The following is a 24,160-nucleotide window of genomic DNA, read 5'->3' on the forward strand; positions in this document are numbered from 1 at the left end:
TGGAGCAGAACGGGCCTTGGTTTAAAGGCTGGAGGAGGGGGGAGGAGGAGGAGGGGGTGACACCACTCTCTTGTCCACTTTCCTTTTTGAAAACGGGGGTGGGGTTCGAGAGAAAGTGGGTGAGAGGTTGAGGGGCATTGGAGGAGGGGGGGTCAGATGGGGCGGGGGGGTTGGTGAAGTGAATTCCCATGGGTGGATCGGTTGTGGGAGACGTGCATTTTACAGTGAAATAAAAGGACACATCTTAGAGTGTAATAAAAGGACACATCTTAGAGTGTAATAAAAGGACACATTTTAGAGTGTAATAAAAGGACACATTTTCTCAGTGTGGATGCATTTTAAGAGTTTGTTCTCCCTTCACATACTCTTTAAGTTTTGTTTGTGCTCGATTTAAATCCCTGGCAGCGAATCGTTGAGGGTGGACCTCCAGGCTACGGACCACCACACCGTCACTCCCCCTCACGCCATCATCTCATCTCATCACCATCACCACCACCACCAGCACCAGCCCCTCGCTACTGTACGCAGTACCCACACACTCTGTCCTCCCTTTCAGCCTCTCTCCTGCTCTCGCCACCCTCCCTCCTCTCCCGTCTGCTATAGAAGTCTTTGGTTGGAAGGCAGAGAGGTGGTCCAACATGACTGAGAGTAACCTCCTCAGCGCCTGTTTCTGTTAAGCCAATCCTCATTACTTCCTGGTGTCTCCCCTTTCCCACCACCACCACCAATTTACAGCCCGGGCTTTCTCCCCCCCCCCCCCCCCCCCCCCCCTCTAGTCGCTCCTCTGCCTGCCAAGTCTGTGGCCCTGTGTGGTTTCTGCTGAGGTTTAAATTAACTGAAGTCAGAGCCAGAATGGGTGTGTGTTTTGTTTGAAGTGATCTGGAGCATCAAAAGTGCTATGATGTGTGTTTTTTCTTTTTATTCATTCATTAGATTTAGGTTTTGCTTAAAAATCCTCCCCCATTCATTGAAAGGGTTAATTAGGGTTAATGCTACACATGTGTTAGGGTTCATTCACATCTAATCAAACAATGTGTGGGGGGGGGGGGTTTGAAGGGGGGTAGTTATGGGCTCTGTATGATTTTACCACGTTGGGTCACCACAAAAAAAGAGGGAAAGTAGAACTTGAGTAAACTTTTGCCAGATGCAAGCCCCCCGGCGACTCCTACTGGTCTGGGGGAAATAGCGTGAAACTCTGCACGCGTTACGTTCCCCCAGTGAAACTCCTCTCTGTCAGGTGAAAAGAAACGGCTGGCGACTACACATGTATCGGAGGAGGCATGTATAGTTCTACACCCTCCCCAGACTGACAGTGGGGCAATGCGTGCAATGGCCAGGAAGGGAATTGGCATAACGACTAAATTGGGATGGGTGAAAAAATACAGAATATAAAAACCAAAAATAAATAGAATATAAATACAAAAATTTAATAATAAATGGAGAAATGTTTACAGAGAAAATTTTGCGTCATTGGTTGTGCCCGACCAGGAGGCCTCATATGGGTCATACCACTGGGTTCTGATGCTTTGCTCTACCTTCTGTTGAGAAGGTTGTCTCTTGTTGGGCCCAGCTCAGTGATTTAGATCGATAAGAAGAAGTTGCATAGTGCAGGTTTAGCCTACTCAAAATTTGTGCCCAGTCACTTATCTATGGAGCATCCTTACATTTGACCTCCAGACAATTTAGCTTTAGGAGAGAGTGGTGCATGTTCACAAATACTGACTAAACTGTCCAGGGGTACAGGACATTAACCCTTTCACTACCACACTACAGAAGTTTAACCGTCTGTAGTGTGGTCTTGAAAGGGTTAACGATAGGTTATGTAGATAACCTAGTTATATTAGTATAGGCTAAGCGTCCCGCTCTGAGCCTTACGAGATACTCATATCTCCTGTGATACCTAATGTATCTCCCACGAACAAAAACACATGCACCCCACCTGTATGGGGCCCCGCCCCTTATGGTGGCCACCGCCCATATAACCATGACCCTGGTCATGAAACACCCTTCCTCGCCAAAACCCGTCCCAGGAAAAGATCCCTCAAGAGGGAACTCAGGGCGCGCAGAGCGGGACGCTTAGCCTATACTAATATAACTAGGTTATCTACATAACCTATCGTTATATATCGTATAGCATCGCGTCCCGCTCTGAGCCTTACGAGATAATGGGGAAGAGCGGGTGCGAGACCCGACAGATGTACCCCCTGAGGACCCGTAAGCCCACATCAAGGGGTGCGGGGAGCCCTGTCACCCCATCCTTCCTAACGAAGGGGGGGCGCAGTCAACTCCACCTGAATGCGAACAAGAGGGAGCCAGAACCCCTTGAACACACCGTACAGGCGGAACCACGTGTGACTCAACACACTGCGGCCCATACCCATACACTCCTGCTACCCGACCAAAGGACGGGAAGCAGGAAAGGCCACAGACCCCAGAACCGCCTGGGAGACAGAACCCCCGGTCATGTCCATGAGGAAAAACCTTACAAAGGAGCCCGGGGAGGACCATGAAGCTGCAGCACAGATGGCCTCCACCGAGGCCCCACCCAGGAGAGCGGCAGAGGCAGCCACCCCACGAGTGGAGTGCGCCCTGACGCCCCCAGGGGGATCCTGCCCAGCCAGCGTGTAGCAGAGGGAAACACCCTCGCACAACCAATGGGACAGGCGCTGCTCCGACAGTGCCTTACCAGCACGAGCCCCACCGTAACAGACAAAAAGCTGGTCGGTAACCCTGAAATCCTGAGTACGGCTGAGGTAAATCCCCAAGCACGGACTGGACATGACAGGTGAAGGCCCGCATCTAACTCACCAGTGTGAGGAGGAGGACGAAACGCCTGAACCACAATATCCCGGGAGCGGAAGGAACTCCGGATATTCTCAGGCACGAAAGCAGGATTAGGTCGCAGAGTGACACCGCAATCGGTCCGAAAAGACAGGCACTCTGGATGTACCGAGAGAGCACAGAGCTCACCTACGCGTTTAGCGGAAGTGACAGCCAGAAGGAACGCGGTCCTGAAGGACAGCTGTCCCAACGGCGCCCGCTCGAGCGGCTCAAACGGGGCCAAGGACAACCGACGAGGACCAATTGAAGATCCCAAGTCGGAGCCAAGGAGCGTTGCACCGGCTTAACGCGTCGAGCGCCAAGCAGGAAACGCTTCACAAGAGGGTGGCTGAACAAGACATCCCCTCAAACCCCTCATGATAGGAGGATATAGCTGCTGCATATACCCTCACCGTCGAAGCCGACAGTCTATCAAGGAGAGACTGGAGGTAACTAAGGACAGCAACCAGGGGGCAGGAGACCGAGTCCTGGCCCCCCGCCTTACACCACACTTGGAACATACGTCATCTGCCCGCGTAAGCGCGACAGTGGAGGGAGCATGCGCATTCCAGATGGTAACACCATCAGGATCAAGAACCTGCGCCCCTCAACGTACCCGTCCCAACAACTGACCTAACAGATGTATGGGGAAGAATCCCTGGCGGCACGGCATCGGTCCCAGACCTGCCTGGCCATGTCCAGACGCAATCCTCACCCGTCAGGATGAGGGCCGCCCCGCGACAGTACACCTGCACCCACATTCTCCCTGCCGGGGATGTGGGGAGCCCTTAGGCCGCGCAGATGGAGGACGCCCATAGCCAGCCGCCCGCCGCCTGGTGCAGACAGGGGGAGCGTACTCCTCCCTGTCTGTCGATACACGACACTGATGTCGTATCGTCCGTCCTGATCAACACCATTTGTGGACCAGAAGGACCGCTTTCAACACCAACACATTGAACGTAGCGCAGACCGGGCAGCATGGTTTGCCAGCTGCCCCCTACTGCGTTGGCCCGACGCATCACCAGCGAGGGAGGCGTCGGTGAAAACGCGACGTGAGACAGCGCCGTAACCGTCCTAGGACGGAACCTCCCGAGCGTGTTGACAACACGCTCCGAGATGGATGCCCATAGCCCTCCAACCGTTGACTGGGAAGAGGAATACTCTACATCCAGTCTACAGCAACCCCAGGCTGGTAGAGACCTGCCTGGTACGAGACCTGACGATCCACCTTGACCGCGAAGGACCAGAACGTCATCAGGGCAGAACACTCCGTAACCCCGGATGACGCAGAGGCCCCAGTGCGGCCTCCACGCACTTGGTGAAGATGCGGGGAGCCAGAGAAAACCGAACGGCAGCCTCTGGTACTCATACGCTAACCCTGCAAAGGAAGCGTAGGTAAGCCCTAGGATGGAAGATCGGGGATGCGCATACGCATCCTACAGGTCTATGGAGGAGAACCAGACCCCCACCTGACAGTGTTCAACAGGTAGGAGACGATCCAAAAAAAATGCTGAACCTTCCCATGGGACAGGTCCAGCCTGGGTCTTACACCCCTCCCCCCCGACTTCTCGGGCAGAGAACACCGGGAGGAGAACGCCACGACGATGGCATGCTTCGTCCACAGAGATTGGATCCCGTCGACCAGAGCTGTCCCTGCTGGAGACCCCGACAACAGGGTCTGTACCAAACCTGAAAACGGGTGGGGTTGTGTAAACACAAGTCCCCGCCTCACCATTCTCTCCATCTACCTCGACATATGGTACTGCCGTAGCCATATGTGACGACACTCCCAACGCACCCGCCGTCACGTGGCGCAGGTCCGCCAGGAACTGTAGATAGTTGGCCCGGTCCCCCCCGCTGTGCGAAGACAACCCTGGAACCGTGCGAGGAGCGCGTTCCGTGTCGGAACACCTGACCCTGACACCACCCACGAGGCAATCGCACCCAAGGGGGAACCCCGACAGAAAAAGGGCCTGTCTGATACGGGGGGCTTCCGATCAAAAAAGCCCCCCCACTGAACACCCCTCCAGAACATGCTGAAGGAGTTGTTCTGCAGCCGGACATGCAAGGTGTAAGGCCCCCATGGGTTCCTACACACCGTAGCCCTGCAGTGATATCACTACCACCCCAAACCATGTGAGCTGCGACCACTTGCCAATATTCCAGGAGTGGGAGCACCAACATGATACCTGGCCTGGCGAAGGCGAGGCCGGGGAAGCCCGCACTGTGTGCCTCAAAAGGTTTCGAGCCCCCCTGCTGACAACACTTAAGTTGACAGACGTAACACCAGGCTCAACCAACACAGTTCAAGGTGTGGGAGCCGCTTGACAGCACAACATTCTCACGGACAGACCCAGGCTCAGCCATCAACTGGGTGTCAGCCCCTGTCTCCATGAGAAGCGAAGAATGGGGCCGCATACGCTTCAATGAAGGTTCGCGGCCCGCAGCCAAAGGAGAACGCTCAGAGCCCCGCTTCTGGGGATACCAGAGAGAGGATTGAACGGGGAGCGGGCTGCTCGCGGCAAAATGACGACGGAGTGGTTTACCAACACCGAAATCACCCAAAATGGCCGATCCCTCGGCCGCCAAGACTGTCGGCCTCGCGATACCCTGTCGATTCTCCAACCAGGGCACCACTGGCGGGGGAAACATGGCCGCCTGTCGAGGGCCCCGTCATCGCCGCTGACGAGGCCGTGCTCTCTCTTCTTCTGGCTGCGCGGTGTGAGGCGGTGTAGGGCCTAGGACAATACCGCCCGCGCTCCAGCAGAAGACCAAAATCCCCTGCGGAGAGGGGAACCCTGAGCGGTTATAGCTTGCGGCTGGGTCAAAGCTAATAACGTCAACAACCTTGCGCGATGTGTCGACGTCGGCCGGCCCTCAAGGCCCCTCCACCAGACACCACTTCTTTAATAGAAAAAACACCAATTCGAACACAGTTCTAATCGTTGCCAATTCCATACCGTGGCGGCACAAGCCTTAACAGCCCACCAGCCACTCGCCAGGCCGACCCATGGTGTCGGCCGGGCGGGGCATTGTTTCAATATATCAAAAACAAAGGACTGACGTTAACATGGAGCACCAGTGGTGATTGCAAACAGCACCCTCCACTGTGGTGTGGACCATGAAAAGGTTAAATGAATAAAAGAGCTAAACCACAAAAACTGTAGAATGAGCAAACCCATACACACAAAGTTTAAGGGGAGACGGACCAGACCCGTCTTCATTCAAAATATTCACAACAGAACACCAGCCCTAGTTTAGCCCATTTACCAAAAAAGGTAAACAAAGCCCCCCCCCCGCACTACTCCCCCAGTATACCGATTGACCGTCAGTATGAATGGTTTGAGAGGAGAGAAAGCTGTAGCAAGACAGACCTTCTCATAGCAGAGTGACAAAATGAAACAATAGCCCCCTACACAGGGCCGCCCCAGGAGATGGGGGGCCTCGCGTCTAAAAACGCACAGGGCCTCACATTTCTCCCAAGCGGCCCTGCCCTTATACTACTGCAGCCTAACGCCAGGCAATGTGGAACCCAAGACAACAATTGCCTGTGCACAGACACGCAACATGTTTACCATGTCGGCTGGACCCATAGCCCCACTACCCGACGCCAACCCAGATGGGAACACCGTTCAACAAACCCCGCCGGAACACAAGGTAATACCTGGCTAGAACCTAGCCACGACCTACCCCGTTGTCAACCCATTTACCCGAAAAAGGTAAATAGAACTCAAAACCCCACAACAGCTACCGACTGACCTTCATTGATGAACCGGGCAAGAGGCGGGAGAGTGACAACATCTCACGGCGGAGACATTAAAACAGCATAGCAATTAGCAGTAGTGATAGCATGCGGCAGTAGCGATAGCATGTTAGCATAGCTTTAGATGTTTTAGCAGCACGCCCAAGACAGCTTGGAAACCGTTCCCTGCAGAGAACGTTCACCAAACCATCTTGCCCCTGGCGCCAACACACAACAAGGTTGTGTTAACAACACAAACCAGCATTACTAACACTAATACCCATGCCTGAAGACACAGGGCCTACCTGAGTACAAGCTGGCCCGACAGCCAGCCTTGTACAGCTGAACCTCGATGTGCAGTCATCAAACGAGGAACATCACAGGCCCGTCGTGTCGCCGAAAACATGCGTCGAAGATGCCAGGGGCCAGCAACCTCCGGTAAGCTTCCAACATTATTAATCTCCCTTAATCTTTTCATTCCGCTAGCTCGTATGGTGCACGCATCCAACACGCTGGGACGAAAATAGAGGAAGGGTGTTTCATGACCAGGGTCATGGTTATATGGGCGGTGGCCACCATAAGGGGCGGGGCCCCATACAGGTGGGGTGCATGTGTTTTTGTTCGTGGGAGATACATTAGGTATCACAGGAGATATGAGTATCTCGTAAGGCTCAGAGCGGGACGCGATGCTATACGATATATAACCTTCTGTAGTGTGATTGTGAAAGGGTTAACCCTTTGTCATGTGGCAGTGAAAGGGTTAACCTTCTGTATTGTCGCAGTGAAAAGGTTAAAGAGGGAACACCACCCAATTTAAATTAAATAAAATTAAATGTATTTGTCAAAAAGAAACATCACAATAGGTCAAAAACAAAAAACACCAAATCCAAATATGCAACACTCCCAGACTTTCCCCAATGAAGATAAGGAACGACTCACTAAAAACCTAGGAATAGGCGTGGAGGAGAGAAACCTGAGATGGGCTGTTCTAGTATATATACATGTAATGAAACACATATACATACATGGTAGTAGTAGTATCTCTAAGGTACATAAGTACATTTAAGAATTCATACATTCCCTATGGTCTAAGTCAGACATAAGAATATTAGTGAATATGAACTACTCTTTCCCATATCCAATTTTCTTTTAACTCAAACCTATAATGTCATCAGGTATATTATGTCTGGAGCTGCTCCATGGTGAATGTAGTTCTCTGTCTTCCAACATGGCTGCCGATAACATGGTAACGATTGTTATAGATTGTATAGCTTTACGCTCTGCTCTATTGTAACTATCCCTTTATCCATTCTAACAATGAAAAACGTTCTCCATGTACACACCTATTTACCTCCGCCTGGCCACACCCCGGGGTCGTGGCCACACAATCAGCTCCTTCCCTACTTTCAATCACCACCGAAAGTGTCTGTATACACCACTTTAAGTTTAGTGCCAAAAGTAGTTAGTTAGTAGAAAGAAATGAAAAAAAGGAGCTGCGTTGACATTGTATCTTTGTTTTTTCTCTCTCACTATTTTTCGAGAAAATAAAGCGATAATGTCTTCACCACCGGAGAGTCTAGAAGATGATGGTCATTCTGACCTCCACCGGCGCGTCGTATTGGGGCGCGCGCCGCTGAGCAATCCCCGCCGGCATTGTCTCCGGCTCTGCAGCTGGATACTATGCCTCTGGAGGCGGTCGGCTGTGTGAGAGCTGACGGTCTCCCTGGGCGGGTGATGTTTTTGCGACGCGAGCCTCAGGTGTGTCAGTTGTGAGGGGACAACTGTGCAGCTTGCGTAAGGTCGGCTCCAGGCTAGAATCCCTTCGTTGCCCCTCATAGCGGCGTGGAGGGGGTTCTAGTTTGATGCCCCACGATAACACAGTGCTCCTCCTCAGTGAAGTCGTAGCTTTGTTTTCCTGGGGCCGTGATTCAGAGTCTGCGGTTCAATTCCCCGGGTCTGAAAAAATAGATACCCTCTGCCACCGCGCTGGCCCCGTTTTTCAAGACGAAAACACCCGGCACGAAGGATGTAAGCTTGGTGTTTCATTATATCTCCGAGCTCAAGTCGGCTGCAGCCTGCGTACAACGGGGCTTACTGCCGATGCCGCTGTGTCTGGTAAACACCGTTCTGTGAGAGGGACGTGTGTTGCCTTTTTCCCTTTTTCTTTTGGATAAAAAGAGGAAGAGACAGCGGCTGTCAGAAGTGTTGGCCTGTATCGCTATTTCTCACGTTATACAGCTTCAGTAGTAGGGCCGCTTAGCTTGCTACTGCGTTAGCTGGTGGCTATCGATAGCCGGTAGAAGCGAACTGTTAGCCAGTTAGCTGTTAGGCTAAGTCGTTAGCTGGCGGCTACGCTCGGCTAGAAACGTTAGCTTGATGCTGTCAGTTAGCCTGGAGTTAGCTGTTAGCTTGTGCTACAACCATTGGAGCTAGCCGTGAGGAGGTAGCGGGCCCTGGCACTCGGACTACGGCGTCATCTCAAGCGAGAGGCCTCGTCAACGTGGTAGACCAACCTGTGTTTGCGGCCATTTCGTCCTGCGTACGAGGTGCAGGTTGGTGTCCGAAGGACATTGCTCCACTCTTCCTTCCTCCCCCTCCCGAATGTTTTTGGTTAATAACGATGTCTGTTTAACAAAACATATGTTACTTCACTGCATTTGGAGATACGATGTGTACTGTGTGAAAATTGTCTTGGTTGCTATTTTGTATAGCTTAGGTTCTAGCATTGGCCAAGGCTTATGTCTTTCTCTCTACCTAAAAACAGCGTTATTTTTACGTGAGTAAAATGAACTGGTGTTTTTTTGTTGTATGATGAGAAGTTGTGTGTGTGTTCATGTAACGTACTTTAGACAACGTGGTTGAGTCCACAACTGGCTGGGTGTTAACCTACAGCGCTGTACATAGTGGCATGTGATCAAGGGCCTGAGTCCCTCTCTTAGCTTGTTATTTTCTTTGCTTAAGGGTAATGGTAAAAATAACGAGTGGCGAGTTTTCACACATAAGCAGAGCCGTGGATAAAACCTGTTTTCAAACAAGGTTATCGGCTGTGGCTGGCGTGCATGATGTAAAGCTTTTACTCTACAGGTGAGTATGTGCTTCATCTGGCGCGCCATGCACCTGGTGTCACGGCTCTGTTTTTCTTTTGGCGTTGTATCAGGGGTGAGGTGGTGAGGGGGTGGGTGAAATTATTCCCCGGTTTGCCCCCCCCCCCCTCAAATATGATTTAGTTTACAAAACGTGTGTTGATTTACTATATTTTTGGGGATACGGTGTAAACCCTCAGCTACTGCTGGGGTTGTGCACTTGCTTAGGGAGTAGTGCAGTTTTCTCTGAAAATTGTTTGGTCGCTATTAGCAAGGCCTGTAGCTAACACTTGGTCGAGGACTTATGTCTTCTCTCGTCATAAAAGACGGCGTTCCTCTTGCAGTAGTGAGAGTGAACTTTTGCCTTTTTTATTGTGTAAAGAAGGTTGTGTGTATCGTGTTTTTACGTTTAAGTAAACGTGGCGTTGAGTCCACAACTGGGTTGGGTGTTAGCCTACAGAAGTTTACATGTATAGCTCTTGTACCAAGGCCTTTGGCCCCTCTCTTTGGTCTGTGTTTTTTCTTTACTAAAGGGTAAAGGTGTAGAAATTCAGGTGGCAAGTTTTGCACATGAGCCTGAAGCCATGTATAAAGCCAGTTTTTTGCACAAACGAGGTTATCGTCTGTGGCTGGCGTGCAGAATGTGAAGCTATTACCCTAACAGGTATATGCGCTTTCATGTAGCGCGCTACGACTGGTGTCATGGCTCTGCTTTGTTGTTACATTGTATCAGGGGTGAGGGGTCATAAGGGGTGGACTAATAAACCCCTCCCCCTTTACTGATTGGCCAGGAGGTTGGACCTCCTGCCTGTCAGTCTCCCTGTCGGCTGAGGGGTCAGCGCGTCACAGGGAGGGGGAAGGGGGGGGGGTTCCCTGGTTCCACTCCATATTAGGATGGGTGGGTCACAGGATTTCCCCCGGCCATGGAATACGTCACTGGGCGCGTTTTTCCTATTGGCCATGAGACATCCGTGAGTTTTTCAGGCTCTGTGCTGCAGACCGCTGTCATTGTCAAAGTTGGATGATGCGATGCATTCGAAAACTGTTTGTTTTCTGCTCTGCTCTCTATTACAGTGTGTATTGGGTCGTTGGTTACTTGGCCCAATTATTACATATATCTTTTTCAATTGCTACTCACGTAGAGGTCTCTCTGGGGGAACTTCTGTCTTCCCCTCTTATGTAAAGAGCAGAATTGACAGGGTTTACCCTCAGACACGTCATATGAGACCCGTGTCTGTGTCTTATAGGCCGGCTTCCTGCTGCTCGTCCCAGACAGCATGGAGGAAACGTTGTCTGGTGTTTCTTATTAGAATTCGCCATCGATATGTTTTGGGTTCTCGACGTGCATATAGCGCTGGCCCTGGGTGCTTTCGATGTGGAACCACTTTATGGCTGGCGCGCCTTGGTTGCCCAATTCATAGAAACAGCGTTTTCTATGCGGGCGGCTGGGAAGGAGATTTGTATCTCTACCGAGCGCCAGTGCACTAGGTTAGACTCGACTGCTCACGTGCATCTCCGGGGGGAGATGACGGAGTAGATCAAAACATTGGCGGAGGGGTCTCACGCCCATGAGGTGGGCCACCAGGAGCAGTGCGTTCGCGTACTGACCGTCTTGGTGGCGCCCTCTGTGATGTTTTGGATCGACACGCGTACCTACCCCCCTCTTAGGACTGGGGATGGCGGCGTGACTAGGACACAGGACTGGTTCTGGTCGCGCCGGACCAGGTCAGTTTAACCCGTTGCCCGCCGGGGCACAGGTCTTGGTACCCCGAAGGACTTTGTGCTTTTCCGGGGGGAAAATGCCGGGTCGGACCGGGCGTCGCAGGGATTGATGTTGTGGATGTGTGTGTCATATGTATGCCACCACGAGTTGCCCTTAACAGTGTCGTGCTTGGTCCATACTGTGTTGTACCTTGCGCTGTGTTAGGGGGCTTGGTCCTTCTCCATTTGTTTCACCCCTCCCTCCCTGCTAGGACGGGGATGGGAGGGGGCTGTCGGGGAGGTTGTTGTCAATCCCTCTAGGCATCCCTGTGTAGGTCCCGGTCCGCCGGGCCCAGGTCCGGACTCGTTCTCGTCGACCTGTTGGCCTGGGTTAACCCTTTGAAAACTGAAACACTTGTGCTGCTTGTATAGCCTTTGTATACACGCAGTTATGTTTCTGAGTTTTCTTTGTGGGTTAAGGGAACAACCGCCTCCTGTTAAACTAAACATAGGGGGGTGGTTGGTTCTCCGGTGTGTTGTTAGCAGAGTCGACTCTCGGGTTGAGGCCGGGCTTGACCCCGGCTGCCCGAGAGTATGCCCCCGCATCTTTCATCATGTCTGCCAATTGTGTCCGCCTCTTCTTTGAACCTCGACCCCCGCTGGATTGGGGGGTCAGGTTTGTGGAGGTTATGACAGGGTGCACAGCATACCAAACACCCCTTCCGCCGGGATACTGTTCTTGCAGTAGACCCTTTAGGTGCCTGTCTAGTCCGCAGTGCTCCAGGCACAGGTCGAGTTCTGCTCTTGGGGCCTGTTGCCTGGATTGAGGGATCAACCTCCTTGGGGGTTGTCTCCCTGGCACGCCGACTGGCCCCTTAGTGTTGTGGGGGGGTAGCCTCTTGAGGAGAGTGCTTCAGAGCGGCGTGCCAAGGGGGGAAGGGCCTGCTCTTGATTTGGGCCCTGTCCGATACGCTGGCGATGTGGGGGGTGGTGTCACCAGTGACCGTCTGGTGGGGTCTCGATGCCGCGGCCTCGTTGGCCTCACCAGGCCCCTTTTTTTCAGGGGGTCCTAGTCCTCAGGTTGTCCTAGGGCTGGGACCTCCTCCGCGCTCCGCTGCTACAGCCTTGCCACAGGGTTGGGTTCTTGACCTTCAACCCTGTGATGTTGGGGGCTGTGACAGTTTTTTTTGGCTTCCCGTCCGTTCCCTGGTGGCATGTGGGATGCGCGCCCGAGTGGTCGCGGATCCTTCTGAACGAAGGTAAGTCCCACGGTCTGCTCACCCTGTGCGTTTGAGGTGCTAAACCCTCTTTGCACAGTCGGATCCGATCTCCCTCCCGTCCTCCACTAGGGAGGGCCGAAGGGCTCGGGTCCTCCCCGGTTCTGATGGTTGTAGGGGGCCTCAGCGGGTACATCTGTCAAGCTTTTCGCTCTGCTCAGCTCCTGTGTTCCAATAGAGCAGAGCGTAAAGCTATTAGTGTTGTCAAAAATATCGAAGTATCGATACATATCGATACTGAATATTTAAAACGGCTTCGATACTCATTTCCCGAAGTACCGATACTTTCTGCAGTATCGGTACCAGCTGGCTTGCTCCCGCAAGTTGTTGACAGACAGACGCGCTGCCAGAGCCTTGCCCTTCCGCCTCCTCCTCCTCCTCCTCGCTCAGAGCAACAGACACAAGCTGCTGCAGCCTCCTCCCCCTCACAGCCGGGCAGCGCAGTCCTGTCTTCAGTTTGTAAACAACGCTATTATTAGCTAACGTTAGCTGTCGTTCTTCCGTTAGCTTAATGCTAGCTAGCTGGCCACCTATTACTTCATGGAAACGGAGTAACGTCAAGCCGAGCCCACTACACCAGTACACGCATGAACTCGACACAACTACCCCGTTTCCAACGTTAGGTCGAGCGGAGCCGGAGCCCATCCTACACTAGTACACGCATGAACTCGACACAACTACCCCGTTTCCAACGTTAGGTCGAGCGGAGTCGGAGCCCATCCTACACCAGTACACGCATGAACTCGACACAACGTTACCCCGCCTCCATGAAGTGTCCAATTAGCAGCAATGTTGTTGAAAATGTAACGTTAATAAATGCTCCGAGCATAGCTCCGGAGAAATCTCTCTCTCTCTCTCTCTCTCTCTCTCTCTCTCTCTCTCTCTCTCTCTCTCTCTCTCTCTCTCTCTCTCTCAAGTACCCTTGTTTTCGGGTCATAACTAGAAAGGTGCGCTCAGTAGACCTAAAATCTCCAGCAGCCACTCTCTCTTTCTCTCTTTCTCTCTCTCTCTCTCTCTGATCTAAAGATAAACAAAGGGTTTTAAAAGTGTATTTATCTTCTCGTATAGTACCAGAGAGAAGCTGAGGAGAATCAACCAGCAACAAAAGCAAAAAAAAAATAAAAATAAAAAAGATTATTATAAAAAAAAAAAATATTATAATTTTTTTTTTGGTATCGAAAGTATCGAAAGTATCGATACTTTTCAAGGTATCGTATCGAAGTCGAAATTCCAGTATCGTGACAACACTAAAAGCTATACGATCTATAACGTAAGGTTATCCTATAACCCTAGTTATATGAGTATAGCGAGCGCTCTGCTCTGACTCACTGAGGACCCCATGGTCTTTGCCTTCGGTGGTGAAAGACTTGGGAAGGAGCTGATTGTGTGGCCACGACCCTGCTTATATAGGAGCGGATGTGGGTGTGGCCAGGCGGAGGTAAATAGGTGTGTATATGTGAAGAAAGTTTTTCATTGTTAGAATGGATAAAGGGATAGTTCCAATAGAGCAGAGCGCTCGCTATACTCATATAACTAGGGTTATAGCAGGATAACCTTACGTTTTGTACATGGCAATGGAAGAGACGGTTGCTATGTGTATGAGTTATATATCAACAAAAACATAAACATTTGGTACATGATTTTGTATTCAAGTCACAGGACAACAGTAATATTATGCTTTTCCAGTGTTTTACCTGCTCTACCACTGCACAGAAATTAGGCATTTTCTATTGCTTTTATTGGGAAAGGGACACTGAAAAGCACAGGGGAATGTTCTGTTTTCTGTTTCAGAACTGAAAACGCTGATATAGAAATAAAGCGTTATTTATGTATAAAAACTTAGTTAGTCCTAATCTTTCCCATGTATTGTCTCATGTCTATGTCTCCAGATTGTATACCCGATGACATCACAACACAAGCTTGTGTTTACTTCTCTGGCTTCTGGCTTTGGGAGAGAGTAGTTCATGTTCACAAATATTGATTGTTGAGCTGCTACTAAGGATGATTTAATGAATCAATTAATCCAATAATAATTTTATTGATGAATCGGCGCATCTAGTTTAGGTTTAAATGTGTTTTAAATGCGTTGAATGCACACTGACATTGTACTGAATCATACACTTTAACAGGGTATTATTTAGCGCATTTCTAGCGTGCTTCAGAGTGACATCTACATCTTCTTTTGTATTTCCATCAGACTAGATGCTTGGAACATAAATGTTTTGAAGAATCGATGCCTAATCAATTTGATTTTGTACTTGATTTATTCAATGCAGTTAATTTATTAATCGTGACACCCCCTAATTGATTCATTTGATTTGATTGATTGATTGAAACTTTCAATGAAATAACATATTTAAATAATTTGTGTAAAATTTGTGTAAGTTCCCCTTTTAATTAATAAAATCGCACAGGTTTACAGGTGGCATTTGTCAGCAAGTTTAACAATATATTGCATGTCTAGTACAGTACTGATCTGAGTATTCCTCTACTGTTTGGCTACTTACAATGTTGCTACTGTACTACTCGTGAGGAAACTATTGTTAACTAGCCTAATCAGACAGTTATAATTAAACTTGAATGCTATAACAAACAACATGACACCTTCATCAAATAGCATTGAGCTTAGGCCTGAGCGATATGGAAAATAATAGATATATCCTGATATTCAGAGTTTTTTCCTTGGGACATATTGTGTACATATCAATATCTGCTGTATGTAAAAGCACAGCAGGGCTTTCGCTAAACAGTGGTATAGTGGGCGCAGTGCCACATTGACAACGCGCCAGTGCCACCATGTGTTCCTTTTCAGTGAAAGCTTGGGGCCAGCTTAGAAACAGACACATCATTGTCTATTAATACTTATTTGAAACGTACCCTTGTGTTTGCTATTTTATTGAAATTATGTTTTTAAGTTGGAGAAAATTACAGCAAATGGCTTTCTTTATTGCAAAGTATTTAGCTGAGACTCTGCACCATCCTGTTTGAAACCCTAGTTAGAGACAGGAGGGAGGCTCATCCAATCCAATGTTCATCATATTGCACTGCATGGTAATGGAAGGTGTGATGCAGTATTCAACTAAAACTTCTCAAATATTTCAGAAATGTGCCTTAATATTTGCCCTTTGTCATTATTTTAGACAACAAATTATATATCACAATTATATGAAAAGGAAAACATGATAGGATCACGCGGACTGATGATGATAAACCGATGAACTGCTCAGTAACCAGCAGTGTCAGACTGTGGTTGTACTGGGCAGCTCCTAGTGGCCAGCAGTGTCAGACTGTGGTTATACTGGGCAGCTCCTAGTGGTCAACAGTGTCAGACTGTGGTTATACTGGGCAGCTCCTAGTGGCCAGCAGTGTCAGACTGGTTGTACCATGTAGCTTCTAGTGGCCAACAGTGTCAGACTGTGGTTGTACTGGGCGGCTCCTAGTGGTCAACAGTGTCAGACTGTGGTTGTACTGGGCAGCTCCTAGTGGTCAACAGTGTCAGACTGTGGTTGTACTGGGCAGCTCCTAGTGGTCAACAGTGTCAGACTGTGGTTGTACTGGGCAGCTCCTAGTGGCCAGCAGTGTCAGACTGGTTGTACCATGTAGCTTCTAGTGGCCAACAGTGTCAGACTGTGGTTGTACTGGGCAGCTCCTAGTGGTCAACAGTGTCAGACTGTGGTTGTACTGGGCAGCTCCTAGTGGTCAACAGTGTCAGACTGTGGTTGTACTGGGCAGCTCCTAGTGGTCAACAGTGTCAGATTGTGGTTGTACTGGGCAGCTCCTAGTGGTCAACAGTGTCAGACTGTGGTTGTACTGGGAAGCTCCTAGTGGCCAGCAGTGTCAGACTGTGGTTATACTGGGCAGCTCCTAGTGGTCAACAGTGTCAGACTGTGGGTGTACTGGGCAGCTCATAGTGGTCAACAGTGTCCGACTGGTTATACTGGGCAAGTTTGAATGTGAAGCAGGGTATTGCTGAAAAAGAGCATCCATGCTCAACAAACCTAACCAGTTACCAGGGTAAATAATATATAAACAAAGGAATTGATTTATTGCCCTAATTCAGCTGATATCTAGTTTCTGCTACTGTATCTGTGCTCTTCACCTCCACCCAGCAGGCCAGTGTTTTTAACCTGGTGTCAGTATCGACTCACGCTACTAGAAGTAGATTTGCATTTGCAGTACTTCTTTCAGCAGATGCTCCATGTTCCGGTTCAGAGAACAGTGAGGCTACCTTTGTGTGCACTTTTCAACATCTCTATGATTATATTACTGTATAGCTCCTTCTGTGCACCTTTCAACATCTCCATCTATGATTATATTACTGTATAGCCCTTTGTGTGCACCTTTCAACATCTCCATCTATGATTATATTACTGTATAGCTTAACTGCTTTCTGTTTCACTGGGCCGCAGTGCCCATTCATTCATTCATACATACATACATACATACATACATACATACATACATACATACATACATACATACATACATACATACATACATACATACATACATACATACATACATACATACATACATACATACATACATACAAGCTATTCAGTCCACTCACATCCTACCCCCCCCCTCTTGTCCCCCTCTCTCCCTCCTCAGCTATGCATTTTCGGGAGTGGTTACAATCCATCCGCTCTAACGGAGGAATTCAAGTGCCAGACTCTGAGGACCTCTGTAGCCGCCTCCCCTCTCTCCGTCTGTCGTCCTTCTCCCTGCCCTCCTCCTCTCTGTCCTCCCTCTCCTCCCTCTCTCTGTCCTCCCTTTCTCTGTTAGGCATCGGGGCCCTCGCCTCCCTCACCGCCTACTGGCTGGTGACCCGTCCTCGCCCCATGCGGCCCCCCTGTGATCTACAAGCCCAGTCCGTCGCCGTAGAGGTGAGAGCATGATGTGGTTTGACTAGAGGCCCGACGGGGGCACTTTGTATCAGGCCCACACTCGACTACAACTCGTACACCTACTGTAAATTGTACCTAAATTGTACCTCATCCCATTTCTGCTTTGCACTATATAGTATTATATATTAGTACACTGCATAGTATATTGTTATATGGTAACTCAGTTACGTCTATTCTGCATCGAACATTGTACATATGTCTATACTGAACACTGTGACCTAATTTTTTTTTTACTTCTAATTTACATGCTATACTATGTTATTTCATACTTGAAACTCTAATACAAATTCTGATAAATGATTAGATTAGATTAGATTCTAATTTATTGTCATTATACAGTACACAAGTACAACGGAAATAAGTTTGGCATCCAACCAGAGTGCAAATGTAACAGTAAAGTGCGACAGTATACAATGTACAGGTGACTAAACTGGGTATAAAATATATAAATGAGTACTACTGAGTGTAGTGCTAATCAGATGTATGTACAGAGTTGTAATATAATGTGGATATATAGGTATATATATATAAATTATATCAGGTGTGAAAAAAAATGATATACAGCATTATTGTACATGCTAGTTATCGGTTATATGCAGATGTATAAGTAAGTATATAGAGGGATTATATGCAGGTATATTCAGACAAATATGGATATGTATATATATGCAGTAAATATAAGAATATAAATGTAAACATGCTGTGTATATATATATAGAGTATATGGGTAGACTATAGTATGACGTGGGTAGTTGAGATTATTATGATTACTATGATTATAGTAATGTCTCATACATACTGTAGCACCAGAACAGTTTGTATAGAGTGTGCTGGAACTGTTCAGAGAATTCAAATTCTCGTCACCCGTCCAACATGATACCATTCTCAAATGAACATTCCCGTCCAACATGATACCATTCTCAAATGAACATTCCCGTCCAACATGATACCATTCTCAAATGAACATTCCCGTCCAACATGATACCATTCTCAAATGAACATTCCCATCCAACATGATACCATTCTCAAATGAACATTCCCGTCCAACATGATACCATTCTCAAATGTTTCCAATAATTTCCAAGCTATTCTGGACAGTCTTGTTATTCTGCTCGCAGTGATGCTATGATCCTCACCATTGTTTCCTGTATTGTTCGGTTCGGTAGGGCCTCTCTTGCAGAGAGCTGTGAGGAACATCGGTATTTGTTTATTTTCAAAGCTCTTATTGATCAGAGACCTCCTTACATTACAATGAGGCTCGATGGGAACTCTGGTTCCTATCCAACTCGCTGGAATGACTTGCTTGTGTTTTAATGTTCCCAGAGCTTGTTCTAGTCTTGGAAAGACTGCCTTCTCCTTTAGTGAGCCATACTCTTGGGAACGCCCTTCACATTTTAAAGACTGATGTTCTTCCAACCTTTGGACAATTCAAAGCTTTGATCATCATGATTACATGTTATTATCTTTGTTTTATCTTATCTCTTTTAACAGTGTGTACTCACTGTAAACCAGGGAAACCTCTGTGTCCTTTGAGTTTAAATAAAGGTTGAATGGATGGATGTGTGTAACGATTTAGATAGACGTCCACTTTCATCAAATCACTGTATGCTGGAAATTAATGTGGGGGAGTTCTTCCAGCACCTGTCCAGGCTGAACCTGTGGAGTGACAGATTTTCCATTACCCACCAGAACACATCACTCCTCTCCTGTTCTTATTGCACACTACCTGAACCATATTCAATGAAATGAAATTGTATTATTAGGAGCGAGTGGTATATATTATAATAACATAATGTGTAGCCACATATGAAAGTGAAAGCAGGGCTGCGGCTTCACCAAACGGTGCAAAGAGGTGTGTGTGTGTGTGTGTGGGGGGGGGTATTAATATGTATCTGCATCAGATGAATACAGACCTTGCTGAAGATAAAAAGCTATGGATAAGATTAAAAGAACGCATGAATATCATCATATTTGCAGACTTGCATTGAATGTAATCGAATCATGTAATGGAACTGCAAATAGTGACAGTATGTGCAGAGTCGATAGACGCGGGGGGGGGGGGCAGAGGAGAGGGTTCGGGGTAGGTGGGTGAAAGTGTGCGGGGAGAGTGTGTGTGTAGGGGTCAGGTGAGGGTGTAGAGTGTGTGTGTGTGTAGGGGTCAGGTGAGGGTGTAGAGTGTGTGTGTGTGTAGGGGTCAGGTGAGGGTGTAGAGTGTGTGTGTGTGTAGGGGTCAGGTGAGGGTGTAGAGTGTGTGTGTAGGGGTCAGGTGAGGGTGTAGAGTGTGTGTGTAGGGGTCAGGTGAGGGTGTAGAGTGTGTGTGTGTAGGGGTCAGGTGAGGGTGTAGAGTGTGTGTGTGTAGGGGTCAGGTGAGGGTGTAGTGTGTGTGTGTGTGTAGGGGTCAGGTGAGGGTGTAGAGTGTGTGTGTGTAGGGGTCAGGTGAGGGTGTAGAGTGTGTGTGTGTGTGTAGGGGTCAGGTGAGGGTGTAGAGTGTGTGTGTGTAGGGGTCAGGTGAGGGTGTAGAGTGTGTGTGTGTAGGGGTCAGGTGAGGGTGTAGTGTGTGTGTGTGTGTAGGGGTCAGGTGAGGGTGTAGTGTGTGTGTGTGTGTAGGGGTCAGGTGAGGGTGTAGAGTGTGTGTGTGTGTGTAGGGGTCAGGTGAGGGTGTAGAGTGTGTGTGTGTGTGTAGGGGTCAGGTGAGGGTGTAGAGTGTGTGTGTGTGTGTGTAGGGGTCAGGTGAGGGTGTAGAGTGTGTGTGTGTGTAGGGGTCAGGTGAGGGTGTAGAGTGTGTGTGTGTGTAGGGGTCAGGTGAGGGTGTAGTGTGTGTGTGTGTGTAGGGGTCAGGTGAGGGTGTAGTGTGTGTGTGTGTGTGTAGGGGTCAGGTGAGGGTGTAGAGTGTGTGTGTGTGTAGGGGTCAGGTGAGGGTGTAGTGTGTGTGTGTGTAGGGGTCAGGTGAGGGTGTAGTGTGTGTGTGTGTGTAGGGGTCAGGTGAGGGTGTAGTGTGTGTGTGTGTGTAGGGGTCAGGTGAGGGTGTAGTGTGTGTGTGTGTGTGTGTGTAGGGGTCAGGTGAGGGTGTAGTGTGTGTGTGTGTGTAGGGGTCAGGTGAGGGTGTAGTGTGTGTGTAGGGGTCAGGTGAGGGTGTAGTGTGTGTGTGTGTGTAGGGGTCAGGTGAGGGTGTAGTGTGTGTGTGTGTAGGGGTCAGGTGAGGGTGTAGAGTGTGTGTGTGTGTGTAGGGGTCAGGTGAGGGTGTAGAGTGTGTGTGTGTGTGTGTGTAGGGGTCAGGTGAGGGTGTAGAGTGTGTGTGTGTGTGTAGGGGTCAGGTGAGGGTGTAGTGTGTGTGTGTGTAGGGGTCAGGTGAGGGTGTAGAGCAGACCTGGGCATTGTACGGCCCGCGGGCCGGATCCGGCCCGCGGGATGATTCTGACCGGCCCGCGAAAGATTACATGATAATAAAAAAAAATAAAAAAATTTTTTTTAAATTTTTTTTTAAAATTTTTTTTTTTACTTTTTTTTTTTCATGTCAACGTTCACACGCACAGTATACGCTTAGGAGACATGCTTAGAAGATGTTGGTTCTATTTGGATCCACCTACATATGTGAACAGACATTCTCAGTCATGACGTTTACCAAGTCCAGGTACAGATCCTCTCTCACTGATGAACATCTGGCAGCTGTGCTTCGCATCTCCACCTCAGACATGCAACCTGACTTTGATGGACTTGTTAAAGCTCAACAGAGACTGGATTTCTCACACTGAATGAAAAAAAAGAACTGAAGAACACTAAAATGTGGAAATATAACAAGTGAAATGGGACACTTGATATTTTTTTTTCTTTTTTTTGCACAGTTCTGAAAACATAAAATGTTTAATATAGGCATGTAAAGTAAAAAAGGCTACAAAACTGGGACACTTTTCTTTACACAGTTCAGTGACATGTCTTGTTTATTTTTGCTATAAGATGATGTGATGTCTTTAGAAAGCTAAGAAAATCCTTGTTTCAATAGTATATGAAACTCAAAATTCCCTTTGTTATTAATGTTTCACATTTTGTTTATCATTTTGGAAATAAATTCTATTTGAATAAATTATATTTTTGAAAGCTATAACCTCACCTTTTAATTGCCAAATAATAACATACACTCTTACCAGGGGTCAAAACAATGCCATTTACTGCTTTTTATATAGAAATAAAATGTATATTATGCATAATTGAGTTTGGAATTTTGGCCCGGCCCCCCAACATATTTTCAGTTGCTCATTCGGCCCCCCGGGAAAAATAATTGCCCACCCCTGGTGTAGAGTGTGTGTGTGTGTAGGGGTCAGGTGAGGGTGTAGAGTGTGTGTGTGTGTGTGTAGGGGTCAGGTGAGGGTGTAGAGTGTGTGTGTGTGTGTAGGGGTCAGGTGAGGGTGTAGAGTGTGTGTGTGTGTGTGTGTGTAGGGGTCAGGTGAGGGTGTAGAGTGTGTGTGTGTGTAGGGGTCAGGTGAGGGTGTAGTGTGTGTGTGTGTGTGTAGGGGTCAGGTGAGGGTGTAGTGTGTGTGTGTGTGTAGGGGTCAGGTGAGGGTGTAGAGTGTGTGTGTGTAGCGGGCGGGGGGCGGTGGCTCAGCTTGACTGGGGGGGGGGGGGGGGGGGGGGGTTGTACAGTTGAGTGGGTAGCCAGGTTTAGACGGGTAACAGCTAATGGGAGAAGAAGCTGTTCCTGAGCCTGACGGAGCAGCTCTGAGGCTCCTGTAACGCCTCCCAGACGGCAGGCAGGGGGGAGAACAGGTTGGGGTTGGGGTGGGTGGGATCTCTGCTGATGATGCTGAGACCTCTACGCAGGCAGTGTTTATGATGGGTGTCTTTTATAGCTGGGAGCTGGTGATATACTGGGCCGCCATGACGACCCGCTGCAGGGCTTTCGGGTCAGCTGGTGGTCAGTTACCTTACTGTGACGCAGCTGTTCAGGATGCTCTCTACGGTACAGTGGTAGAACTATTTTGAGATATAGGCGGGCACTCCTCAGGGAAGGAAGGCATTGTTGGGCCTTCTTCATAAGGAAGCGGGAGTTCGATGTCCAGGAGAGGTCCTCGCTGATGTGGACTCCCATGAATGTAAAGTTGTGGACACACTCCACGTCAGTGATGTAAATGGGGGAGTGGCTGCTGCTTTTCAGATTCAGATTATTTTATTGTCACCGTTTAAACATTTTTACATACATTCAGAAAAATGTGAGATGCTTGTTTTTCCCGGCTCCTCAACCATAGTAGATTTGTAAACATAGTACACAACATATATTCTATCTATACAAACTATGCTATGCTAACTGTATAAATAGCTATAAAGTAAAGCTATAAACTAGACAATAGACTGAGCATAATACACAATGTGCCTTAGCACCTTAGAACTTAGAACTTTACTATAAGTCTGAGTGGTGGAACGGCTGGCAGTCGTGAGTAAAGGAAGGGGCTCGGAACACAGCCCTGAGGGACACCTGTGCTGAGGGTCAGGCTGGAGGAGGTACGGCTACCTAACCTAACAGATTGGGGTCTGTTGGTCAGAGAGTCCAGTTGCAAAGAGAGGGGGGTTAAGGCCAAGGGAGAGGAGTTTGGTGGTTAGCTTGGAAGCCAGGGATGATGGTGTTAAAAGCTGAGCTGTAATCTATGAACAGCATTTGGAAGTTTTTAAATCATCTTCCACGTGGGTCAGAGCAAAGTGCAATGATATTACACATATACCTATCCTGATTCGCCCCCCACCCCTACATTTTACATTTACATTTTACATTTAGCTGATGCTTTTATCCAAAGCGACTTAAGTTACAAGTTCTGTAGAGCAGGTCAGCAGGAAGGGCACAACTCCTTCAGCTGAGTAACAATGTTCATCAAACAGTGTTGAATCTTGGGCGCTACAGTCTTGAGTACATAGTAGTAAAGACATAATTAGCATAGTAGGCTACTTCATTTAACTTTCATTTAGCTGTGGGGGATAAATTAATTAATTATTGTTGTTCATGTTTGTTTCTATTGGAGTGCCATCTGTCTGTATCATGCTCATAGGGTGTGTTGCATGGTCTTAGGGAGAGCCTGGCTGGAGGCGATCTGCCCTCCTGAAGGACGACTCCCTGCTGGAGTTCTACTACGACGACACCAGGACGGCCTATGACATGTTCCAGAGAGGCCTGAGGATTGCAGGTGAGCAGGCTCCCTTAATGGCCCCTACTGAGAACCTGTACCCACCAGAGAGGATGGTATAGTTTCAAGTTCAAGTACTGTATTTGTCAAATACACAACAATACAGGGGCATTGCAGGTAATGAAATGTTTGTGTTTCGAGCTCAGACTCAACGGTGCACAATTAAGAAACAACAATGAATACAATAATGGCAACAATAAGTAGTAGTAGTAAGATAAAATATAAAATTAGGTAAAATAAAAGTCAATTATTTACAGAAAGTGTCTTGCTATAATCTATGTGCATATTAAGGTGTGTGTTCAAGAGTTTTTACGAGGTGTGTGTGTTCAAGAGTTCTTGTCTTTGTTCAGGAGTTAAGACTCTGGAACTACATGATATACCTGCTGGGGCTGGATCTGGCCCTCTCTCCCCCCGGTCTCCCTCTCTCCCTCGTCTCCCTCTCTCCCCCGTCTCCCTCTCTCCC

General features: G+C 48.4%; 1 protein-coding gene across 1 annotated transcript in view; it reads left to right on the top strand.

Moving 5' to 3' along the window:
* Window positions 1-441: 441 nt before the first annotated feature.
* acsl2 (acyl-CoA synthetase long chain family member 2) overlaps window positions 442-24,160 on the top strand; it is a 54,642-nt gene continuing 30,923 nt past the window's right edge. Inside the window, exons 1-3 of the mRNA XM_084322770.1 lie at window positions 442-520; window positions 17,235-17,509; window positions 23,583-23,697. Coding sequence (XP_084178896.1) covers window positions 17,237-17,509; window positions 23,583-23,697 — 388 coding nt within the window. The 5' untranslated portion in view covers window positions 442-520; window positions 17,235-17,236. The remainder of the gene's footprint in view (window positions 521-17,234; window positions 17,510-23,582; window positions 23,698-24,160) is intronic.

This window comes from Notolepis coatsorum, assembly GCF_963971535.1.
Source record: "Notolepis coatsorum genome assembly, chromosome: 10".
Classification (NCBI taxonomy): domain Eukaryota; kingdom Metazoa; phylum Chordata; class Actinopteri; order Aulopiformes; family Paralepididae; genus Notolepis; species Notolepis coatsorum.